Raw genomic sequence first — 11,303 nt, 5'->3', positions numbered from 1 at the left:
CAGCTAAATCTAATTTATTATTCTTTTAAATATTTACTTGCATCTATTATGTTTGAGAAGAAATGACACAGCCCTGTATTGTTATCATTTTCTTATATTTCACAAAATAGATTTTTCTTTATTTCAGTTTTGTCTGTATTTGAATGATTTAATAGTTATTATATTTAAAAGAAATAAGCAAGTTTTTAGTTCTTTAGTTAGATTTGAGTTATGTTCTCAGGATAATATGTAAAAAGCAATTACGAATATAAACTTTTATTCAAGTAATCTTGTTTTTATATTATGAGCAAAATGACACATTTGATGTGGACGTGTTCGGTGTTTTACTTTCTTCTTCTTGTGGTATATTGTAAACTTCATTTACTGACTTTTGTAGTTTATAGTTCTTTTTAATCTTTTATCATTTTTGACCACATCTCCCATAATTGAATAATTAGTTAAGACCTGAAAGTCATCTCAGGTTCAGGAGTGAACTAGCTTTACAGAATGTATTTATTAGGATGACTTTATGTTGTTTCAGCAGTAACACAAACAGAGGACACGTGTTCGGGAGGGTCATTACTCTGCTGTCGTCCACAGAGGCCTCTCCACAGGCTTGGTGACTGTCATGAACAGCTGACTCCACCTGCTACTGGTGCGTGAGCACGAGAGCCTGGTCAGACACAACAACAACAACAAGACCCTGCATCATCCTGTTTGTGGAGGAAACAACTTAACTCAATAATCAACACCACATGATTTCTGAGACACTTTTTAATTCACCTACAGTACCTTCAATTCTGGACAGATTACATTCAAGAATATCAAAAGGAGACGTCCAAAGAGTGAATTCCCTCACACGCTGATAATACAGTACATACCTTTGTTAAAAATCTACCAGCATATATTAGATATGCAAACATTATAGATTACAAAGTACAGCAGGGTAACGAATCCTCTATAACATGTGCATAACCTAACATATGAACACAGGGCTGAGCTATTTACATTTGATCCAAAAAAAATGTAGTTCCTCATAATCTTTTTTATACATATTAACATGTACAGTAATATTCTTTATCGGGGAGAGTTGGACATCCTTAAAATCACGCACACACACACACACACTGGTGTTTTAAGAGCACTCTACGCTGTACTTCACCATAAATAAAACAGTTACAAAAATATACCTCACTTCAAACAGAGCAGGAAACGCACTTACAGCCGACGTGGAATGATGGAAATAAGAAAAGTGACGGAATGAGTGGGCGGAGGTGGTAGTTGAGCTGGTTTCCAGGACAGCGTGCGAAACAGTTTAGAGAATAAGATGGAATTCCAATGAAAGAGCAGTTTAACGGGAATGTTTGAGGTTGTGACGGGCTGCGGACGGTGACTGGGATTGGCTGGGACACTGGTGGTGACGTAGGTGGACTGTGGAGTAGCAGAGGGGGTTGATTTCCTGGCATGGGCCGCCCCACCACCACCACCACCACCACCACCTCTCCTCTTTCTAGAGACAAACACAGGACGATGTGTGGATTGATAAATCAGTGATACAGGGATGAAGGGGATTAAAACTCCAGGTCCATGTTGGATTAGTAGTGTGTTTACATTCACAGGTATATCTCATCATACTAAGGCTCAGGAGGATGTGTGTGTGTGTGTGTGTGTGTGTGTGTGTGTGTGTGTGTGTGTGTGTGTGTGTGTGTGTGTGTGTGTGTGCTGCTGCTGCCATTTCCTCCCGAGGAGCAGAAGACTAGAAGCGAAGCTATTTTTTCTTGGAGTTGACGCTCTTGCAGACCCAGTTCATCCCCTCCTGGAAGTGGATTCAAGAACAACATGGTGAGAGGAAGCAAAATAAAGACGATCATAAAAAAAAAAAAAAAAAGGGGAGAAAACAGGGAAAAGGTCGACTCACCTGGATCCCCTCACCGGTGAGGGCGGAGCAGGACTGGATCTGCCACATGCGGTCGCGGATGGTGTGCAGGTTGAGACCCTCTGCGATCTCGGAGGCCGGGGCGGCGGTCAGCAGGTCCTGTTTGTTCGCGAAGATGAGAACGGGAACGCCGCTCAACTTCTCCTCATCCAGCAACTCAGCCAGCTCCTGTAACACACACACACACACACACATTACTGTTGGTTACACATTAAGACACACACACTCTCACTGACAGCAGCGGTTCCCTCGTGTCGGAACGAGCAGTATTTGCTGGAACATTTGCTGGTGATGAGGCAATAATGGAGAAGACTTGATATACGTTACATAAAATATCAACCTACCTGACCGGTTTCCTCAAACCTCTTCCTGTCTGCGCTGTCGATGACATAGATCTGAAACAAAATGGAGGTTAGCATCGTCAGCAGCTCCTCTGTGCTCATGTTTAAAATAGTCACTTCACCGAGGCAGAGTAGATTAACACTGCAGAGCAAAACCTTCAATAAAGTAAAATACAGCGTCCTTGCTGTGTTAAAATCCACTCACCAACACATCGGTGTTTTCAAAGTAGTTTCTCCAGTACGGCCTGATCTTCCTCTGACCTCCGATGTCCCAGACATTCAGTTTAAAACCCTGAGACTGGACGCTCTTAATGTTGAATCCCTGGGGGAAACACAAAAGAGCCTTAGACAAGTGAACTGATGTCACTTCTTGTTCTATAGATCCACACATCTGCAGAGGAGCCTCTCAACCTCGACAGTAACCGTCAGAAACCAGAACTGTGCAAAAGCTTGAGGCCGTTTAGATTTATCAGGTGTGTGTGTGTGTGATCGTCGGTCTTGAATTAATTCTGCTGCCTGACAACGAGCCCAAACAAACAGCCCGGAGACATGGTGTGTCTCCAGGGACAAGGAGGACCAGGAGTCCTGGCCCCTGAAGAGCTTTAGTCTCAGACCTGGTATCAACATCCATCCACAGCGGCTGCAACTAAAGGACACTCAGAATAAATCATTTGTAGTGGACACATTCAACTTTCATTTCGATCCTCCTGCTCTGCTCTTTCCTGTCTCGTGGCCTCTAATGGAGACTCCCCCTGTGTCCTGCCTCCCCTGGGTGTCCTCACCTGTGTGGGGGTGATGTGGCTGATGTCCTCGGACGCCAGCTGTTTGAGCAGGGTGGTCTTGCCGCCGTTGTCCAGACCCAGCAGCAGTATCCTCACCTCCTGGTCCGGTGTGCTCTTTAGCTTACGCAGGATGGACAGTAATCCCTGCAGCGAGGAGAGAGGAGAGACAGGGAGAGGGTGAGGGGGCAGCGTGAGATCCACCATCGAGAGGGGGGAACCTTCCTCCCCGTGCAGCCGCTCCTCTCACGGGCACAGTGCACTCTTCTACCAGTCGCCACCTTCTGCTCTGGGTGGAGGGTTAAAAAAGCTCCCTGCTAACGATGCTAACGACGCTAGCAGCTGCAGCCCGTCACCTCATCTGTTGCTGTGTCGCTGCCCACTAATGAGAGCTCAACACAGCTAGCGTGCTAAAGCTAATCCCCCCCCCCCCCTCCCGCTGATAACGGAGCGCAGCGACGAACGACGCAGCTTCTTTCTCGACAAGTCGCGCGCGAACTGTTCGTCGGGTAAAATGTCCGCGACGGTCTGCGTCGATGTTTCCGCGTGAGAGAAGCGCGAGGGTCCGAGGACCGGGACGGAGCCGAACTCACCATCTTGTTGCTTCTCTCCCGGAGACGCCGCCGAGGGTTACTAAGGGGGGTGACGTCACACGCACCGCTACGTACGAGACTCGATTCCCGTGCTGCATTCACGCGCTGTCGGGGAAAACCCCACAATTCCATCTTCACGTGTAGTAAATCTATTGAACGTTTTTGTGTATTCATTCATTTCGATTGTTTATCGTTTTTTATTTAGAAACATGTATTAATCGGCCAAATGTCATGTAGAAATAAAACAAGGCAACGATAAAAAAACAACTTTGATGTGTCGTTTGCGTGATTCCCCCCCCCCCCCAACAACACTTGAACGCGCCCTGAGCGAAGATGCAACGTGGGGGGGGGGGGGGGTTAGCTAGCAGTAAGCTAGCAGTTAGCCGCATGCTAAGTGTGGGTCACAATAACCTGCGCGCTACTTTTGTATGTTTGAACTGTGGCTGCGTCACTTTTAGTCACTGCTCATGATAAACATCCTTCATCTCTGCGCGAGGGGTCGAAACCCGCCACGCCACCAGGGAAGCTAGTGAGCTAGCTAGTTAGCACGAGGGTTTACAAGGGGCTAACTCGACACCACAGTGTGTGTGTGTGTGTTTTCACCGGTAGTAGGGGGGGGTGGTGGTGGCTACCCCGGCCTGTGATTGGACGAGGACCTGCCACGTGCACATTTCTCCACTGTGCCCTGAGCCTCCTCGGTCACATTTGGTTCGGCTGTGACAGCTCCTGCTCCGCGGAGGCGCCTCTCAGGTAAGACTAAGCTGCGGTGTGATCGGAGCCGCAGCCTCCGTGTGTCTGTCTCCCGCTCACCTGTGTCTCCGCTCCTCCACGGGTCCGCTGGTAAACTGTGGCAGATGTTGCATCACTCTACTGGGACGTCTCTGCTGTGTGTCTCCTGACAGCCTCCACCTCACCTCACTCTGTCCACACACATGTGATTCTGCCACATGTGATTCTCTTGCATGTTTCCTGCAACACACATGACCTCGAACCTAACATGATCGGTCTGTAGTTTCATACATTCTGTCACATGTGAGCATGCTGAGCTCGTGGCCTGCAGATCCAGTTTGTCAACCTCAGGAAGCCTCTGTTCGCTCTGTGCACTACTAAAGTACACAGCTTGTACTTTAAATACTTTCTTTAAACATCTCTACTCCACCACGTTTTAGATCCATCATAACTTTAAATACACTTCTATTGACCGGCTCCTGTTGTGTGACAGCTGGTGTTCGTGGTCACTTGACACACAAACATCTGCACATTCCAAACACATGAGGAGGTCAGAGGCTTTGTTATTGAATAATCTACCACCGGTGTTAGAGCTGGGATTATTATTTGGTTTACAACTATTTTGATAACAGCCAAAGTCTCAGCTGCTTATTTTCTTCTTCAGTATTTTAGTGAAAGTAATTCCTCTGAAATACTTCCCAGGTTTTTGTCGTTGGTCACACATAACAGATATAACTAGAATGGCATTCAGAGAGCAACTACATTCATATGAATTAGATCTGGATTCAGCTTCTTCCCTCACCCACACCACAAACCCCTTCACCAACTCACGCAGTTGATGTCACCACCAGTGAAGTGTTTCTATCACAGTCTAATGACCCAGTTTCTCCAATGGGAGCTTTATCCTGTGCAGCCTGTCAGGGCCAGTTTTTGCAGACTGTGTTATCAACGTGTCATACAAGGGTCGCTTTGATTAGTGATCCATGTTCCCCACCAGGTTCGTCAGGCCTTTCCCCTACTTTCCAAACAAACAATCCAGTTCAAACCAGGCTGATCCTCCAGAGAGCGCCGATACACTCCTCGCCCCATGTGCCCTTTTATTTACCAAAGATTGCACAGGGCAGCGTAATGTTGCTGTGAGATTTCTCTTTTCACAAAATTGTTGCAGTAAACCATTAGCGATGGAATGATGAAGATGTACAGAGCGATGTTTTGAGCTGTGGTCAGCAGGTTGTAGTTCCTCCCGATGCAGAATAAGCAGCAAAATGCTGCGGCTGCAAAAAAACGCAGAATGACGACCTGTGGAACCATTTACCAGCAGGTGGTCAATGATTTCAGATGAAGTTTAGGCTGAGATCATTTTTTAGGGAGGAACAGGAGTTTTTGTTGGTCTAGAGATATGTTTTGTTTGAACCCAAGGATGCATGTGAGGTAACAGCAACTTACTTAACAGCTTGGGAGGCGGCTACAGCCGAAGAACTTGGTGTGATGCTCAACGTAAAAACTAGAATGGCACTCAGTGGAGCTCGTACCTCTTAACAATCCCTTTTAAATTCAATCAATCTGCACTAAACCGCTCATACTAATAGATATCACTGAGTCTTTTTTCATTAAGATCCATGAATTGCATCTCTGAGACTCTGGTTCCAGGTGTTCACATACGTTTCCTTCAAAGCCAATTTATGTCCTTAGTAAATCATTTTGTGCGATTAGAATAATCTTTTGTAATAAAATGATGATAATTATGTCTAGTTTTATTTTAATTTCACCCCAATTGGTTTAATTGCAACTATTTTCAGTTTTATATTGATTTTATCTGTGTAACCAACAAAAACACATCCTCACATTTGAAAAATCACAAAATATTTAACATCAGTATTATTGCTGCTACACTTACACACACTTTGTAGTTAAAGGTAAAGGAATCTGACAAATAATCTGTAAATGTTACATCAGCTCAGTTGAGGCCTCGCTGGTTTTAACAAGAACGATTTCAAGCATGAACCAGCCATGTTATTCATTCGTTAACTGTGAATCAGTAAAGACTTGAGGATCAGCTGAGGTCTTCCTCTGTTGTATCATCTAATTTTCAGTTTGTGACATTAACCTTCTTCTTTCTCCAGGTTTCAGCTGCAGCTGCCCAGTGACCTTCTGCAGTGTAACCTCTTTATGCATTAGGTCCTGGACTCTTTTCTTTTAAACCACCGCGATGGATTTAAGCTCGTTTGACATCGACGCTCCACAATGGGATCAGTCTACATTTATGGGCCGACTGAAATACTTCTTCAACGTCACCGACTGTCGAACAGCGCTGCTACCTGACTCGCGATTGGACGAAGCAAAAGCTCTCGTAGAAAGCTGCAGGTAAGAATAAAGGACACAGAAACTATAACTTCCGTGTCTCAGCAACAAACATCCCACCACCTTTTGTAGGAGTGGAATTTATGCGTGACATAATTTGAGAAAACAAAAGCATACTTAAATGAGTCACGAGTTAGAGCTTTAGGCAGAATGATAAAAATGATGCACGGTATATAGAGATATGTTTAAAACTTTCCCCTCCCCCAAATCCGTTGTGTGCATTTCAGCTGTGTCTTCCTGCAAGTTTGAACATGAAAAATGAGTAGAAACTCAAAAAACCGGCTGCATAAGAATGTGTCTGCAGGCAACTGATGCCTTCTGCACGTTATGGTAGTGAGTGCTCCACTCTTTGATGCTCTGCAGGGCCGGATCCATCCCCCCTGGCACGACTGAGGAGCAGCTCCACTATGCTAAGAAGCTGTACGACTCGGCCTTCCACCCAGACACAGGAGACCGCATGAACCTCATTGGCCGCATGTCCTTCCAGGTGCCCGGAGGCATGGCCATCACCGGCTGCATGCTGCAGTTCTACAGGTAGTGAGGCGCGAACAAGACGAGCTGCATTTTAACCCATTGCTGCAGTTTCGAAAAAAGAAAACTGTCATGGTCTCATAACTGTGTGTTTCCAGGACAGTTCCTGCTGTGGTGTTCTGGCAGTGGGTGAATCAGTCTTTTAACGCTCTGGTCAACTACACCAACCGCAACGCTGCTTCCCCAATCACTCCCAAGTAAGTTCTAGTAAGACTCCGTTAACACTCGTCATGTGGACGGTCCCAAATTCACAAGATCCCCATCCGAGCACGAACCACCCCCTGGACTGGAGAAGAGAAATGTCAGATTCAAACGATTAAACGACTTCCATGCATCCCTTACCTTTGCATGATTGTTAATCAATTCATCCACTCAAGAGCAGAAATGAGCAGAAACACATCTGGTGAAGTAACATCATATATTCTCCCCTCAAAAAGTTGTTGAAATGTCTTTGTATCCTGTGGTCGTCTCGCTTCGACCATTGTCTGCCCGGCTCTCCACAGTTTCTGGTGGTTCTGCTTCATTTAGACATTTCATCTGTAACCGTTAGTTTTCAGGGAAACATGCACCGTTCCGGACAAAATAGACGCAGAGCACGGACAGAAGGCTTTGTCCGTTTCCGTAAATCGAACGTTGATGACAAATGCGCCTCAAGTGTTAAACAGCAGTGGATGTGAAAACAGTTGCGGCCTTGTGTCTCTCAGGCAGATTGGAGTAGCCTACATCACAGCGACCAGCACGGCGTTGGCCACAGCAGTCGGACTCAACCTCTACACAAAGGTACAGACACCCACTTACTGTTTCCTGCACAAGATTCATTCTTCATGTCTGATTATCACCAAACACGTCTGGATAGTTTGAGACGGTTCATTTTGCAGGTGTGTCTTCTGTAAGACAACAGGGTCAATGATATAAATACGTTTATAGAATATATAAACAGTTTATTAGTCACATGATAGTTGGATGATTCAGTACATTCTCTCTGTGCAGTTCAAGCTTGTGAGACTTTGAGTTCAGGTTGTTTTCAAACCCATTTTAAAGAGATTGTCAGGAACAGTCCTCATCAGTGATGGAGTTTGATCAGTTGTCATGGTGATGGCTCAGTGCGACCAAGGCAACAGAAGCCATGCTGTGTCTCTTCAGATGTCTTTTCCTTTCCCAAATCAGCAATTTAATAAATCAACCAACAGAGATTTAATCAGGTACCTTGTTATATGTAAGTAAATTAAATATATGATAATATAAATAATCCATTGTAAGTCTAAAAATTACACAGCTGAAGTTTTCACTTGTCAAACCAGGAAAAGCAAAGATATTCATATTATTATTATTAACGTCAGGTACAAAAACTTAAACTGACCAAACCTACTGGGACTGTTACTCTCCTGTTATCATGTTTTTGATGGGATGTTTTCAGTGTTCTATATCGAGGCTTGTGTCTTTAACAGCTGACGTATTTCTTTTTTCTCTTCCTCCTGCAGAAAGCTCCTCCTCTTGTGGCTCGCTGGGTTCCCTTTGCAGCGGTGGCAGCAGCCAACTGTGTTAATATTCCTATGATGAGGCAACAGTGAGTCCTGCTGTGTTTCTCTTTGAACTCCTAAAAGAAATATATGTGGAGCGGGGCAGGGGGGGGGGGGGGGGGGGGGGGGATTACTGCGTGTTGTATTGTGCAGATTTTCAATGGTGAAATGAAAGTCGCCTTCTCCAGAGCAGAAGCCACAAACGCAGCATTACATTTCCTGCGTTGGATGATAAATGAAGTGTTCATGCTGCATTACTGGTATTAAAATGCGAGCATGTAACTAAGGATGTGTAGAGGTGACTCATGGGAAGTGTTTTTGGAGCTTGACGCACACCAAAAACTGAAATTCGGGATATCTCAGCCAGTTTTGCACGTCATTGTCTAACAATGTGGCTTCATGGTTGATAATGAGACACACAACATCAGTGTTCAATATCATTTCTCTCTCTTTCTCAGGGAAATTCTAAATGGCATCGCTGTCACAGATGAAAATGGGAACAAACTGGGGCAGTCTACGGTCAGCACTCTGGACACACGTCACACACACAGTCATGTATTTGTTTGAAATAAAAGTATAGCTGTTGTTTTATATATAATTAACTCTCTCCTGTGTAGAAAGCTGCAGTAAAAGGCATCACGCAGGTGGTCATCTCTCGGATCACCATGGCTGCACCAGGAATGAGTACGTAGAGAGGTTTTATTTTATAAAAAATGTTACTGAATCTTCCTCTCTTAATATTTTTCTCTTTTCCTCTGTCAGTTATTCTCCCCATCATCATGCAGAGGATGGAAAAGTACAAGTTCATGCAGGTTAGACCTTTGTCTTCGCTGCCTTCTCCTCATCATCGTGTGCATCTGTTCTCAACTCTCCTTCTGTCTTTTCACAGAGAATCACGTACCTCCACGGACCAATTCAAGTGATGCTGGTGGGCGTGTTGTAAGTAGAAGAGGTTCACGGGATCTTTAATGTCCTCGGAGAGTTTCATGGTTAAATAAAAATTAACTCCTTTTTTTTTCTGTTTTTGAAGTTTAATCTTCATGGTGCCGGCCGCCTGCTCCCTGTTTCCTCAGAGATGGTAATGAACCGGTTTCTGTACTTTCACCTGCCGACACGTGAGCTGTAGCTTCAGCCATTTTCTGACATGACCTGCAGATAAAATCAGGAGAACCGACCACGGAGTTTCTCCACATGTTTACCTTTCATGAAGATTAGATAATTGTCTGGTTGAGAGTGAAGCAATGTGGAAGATGTTCCTCTGAATATAATCTTTTGTTTGTAATTTCAGATTTTGATATCTGATAGGGTGCATTTACCTGGAAATGTTTTTAAAGCTTTCGAAGGAAAAGATTTTCACTATCAGTGATGATTGGTTTGTTTAGTCTGCGTAAGCAATTGTTTGTTTGATCAAACTGATCCTGACCGCTCTTCTCTTCTCCTTCTCATCCTTCATCACCATCTCTCTCTCTCTCTCACAGCTCCATGGCCGTGTCGAAGCTGGAGCCGGAGCTGAGAGACTCCATCGTGTCTCAATACGGAGACAAAGTACAACGGGTCTACTTCAACAAAGGCCTCTGAGGCTGAGAGCGCTGATCACTGTTATCTACACACAAGACCGGATACATGCTGTTTGTGTCGTTTGTCTTCATTTTTATTAAATGACGCTGATTAACTTCGACGTCCTCAAATCGGTGCTCATCTGTGGGATTTTGGTTACAATCATATATTTCTTCAGAGTCTTAATGATTTCTGTTTTCTTACATCACACATGGCGGATGAATGGGGCAAAGTAAACTCCTGCTGAGAAACCAAATGATCTCGTCCTCTCAGGAACAGCACATTGCTCTTCCAGATTAACATCCCTGTGTTGGTTTGTCTTTCATGGACTCGTCCGTCGTTTTCTTTACCTCTTCAGTGTGTTGTTCTCTTTCCTGTCAACCCTCCTTACAGTCTGTGCCTTCCACGAAGTGGCAGAAGCAACAATGCTGCTTGACTTTTTTTTTTTTTTTAAACCTATCAGCTTTACTGGGGAACCAAACTGTTCCTCTATGCATAGCTTTAGTCTGAAACGGTTTTGATTTAAGGTGGATGCTGCCCTCTGCTGACTTGTTTGCATGATTTATCTTTGAGAGTTTTGCCAGTTGGATCATTTCACTTTGTAACCTTTGATTAAACTGGAATAAAACCACACAAATATTTGGATTACACTTCTCTGTGATGTGTATTTTTCTGTTTGTAATCAAATGTACTATATTCAGTACAAGGGAGAAGAAGGTGAAGAGAGACTTGTCTGTGAACAAATAAAAAAAAGGTTTTTGAAGAGCTGTGCATAATTACTCAAATGCTGTAGTCAGTTGTTTACAGTCTGATGTGCACTGGACTATTAGTTGTAACATTTACAATTGGTGAACAATGGTTCATATACACGTCCCAGAGATAGTCTTAGAATAATTTTCATCTGCAGTCCCAGGCAGGTTGATGTTAAAGAGACAAAAGACAAAGAAACAGAACCAACTTACAGATGCAAAAAAAAT

At 44.3% G+C, this 11,303-nt stretch overlaps 2 protein-coding genes across 2 annotated transcripts; one reads left to right on the top strand and one right to left on the bottom strand.

The window, feature by feature from the left end:
* Nucleotides 1-735: 735 nt before the first annotated feature.
* arl3b (ADP ribosylation factor like GTPase 3b) lies at nt 736-3,784 on the bottom strand. Its single transcript, XM_020108412.2, has 6 exons — nt 3,629-3,784; nt 3,039-3,182; nt 2,462-2,578; nt 2,260-2,310; nt 1,898-2,083; nt 736-1,795 (listed from the first exon to the last, which is right to left on the bottom strand). Exons 1-6 carry the CDS (start codon nt 3,758-3,760, stop codon nt 1,748-1,750), a joined length of 678 nt encoding a protein of 225 aa, XP_019963971.2. The 5' UTR covers nt 3,761-3,784; the 3' UTR covers nt 736-1,747.
* Nucleotides 3,785-3,925: 141 nt separating this feature from the next.
* Nucleotides 3,926-10,976, top strand: sfxn2 (sideroflexin 2). Its single transcript, XM_020108411.2, has 12 exons — nt 3,926-4,378; nt 6,481-6,721; nt 7,082-7,252; nt 7,348-7,446; nt 7,954-8,029; nt 8,731-8,816; nt 9,228-9,288; nt 9,387-9,453; nt 9,532-9,581; nt 9,659-9,708; nt 9,800-9,847; nt 10,248-10,976. The coding sequence occupies exons 2-12, from the start codon at nt 6,567-6,569 to the stop codon at nt 10,345-10,347; spliced, it is 963 nt and encodes a 320-aa protein (XP_019963970.1). The 5' UTR covers nt 3,926-4,378; nt 6,481-6,566; the 3' UTR covers nt 10,348-10,976.
* The last annotated feature ends 327 nt before the right edge of the window (nt 10,977-11,303 follow it).

The sequence above is a fragment of the Paralichthys olivaceus genome, chromosome 21, assembly GCF_024713975.1.
Source record: "Paralichthys olivaceus isolate ysfri-2021 chromosome 21, ASM2471397v2, whole genome shotgun sequence".
Classification (NCBI taxonomy): Eukaryota; Metazoa; Chordata; class Actinopteri; order Pleuronectiformes; family Paralichthyidae; genus Paralichthys; species Paralichthys olivaceus.
The sequence above is the reverse complement of the archived record's forward strand: the minus strand, read 5'-3'. Positions and strand labels throughout refer to the sequence as shown.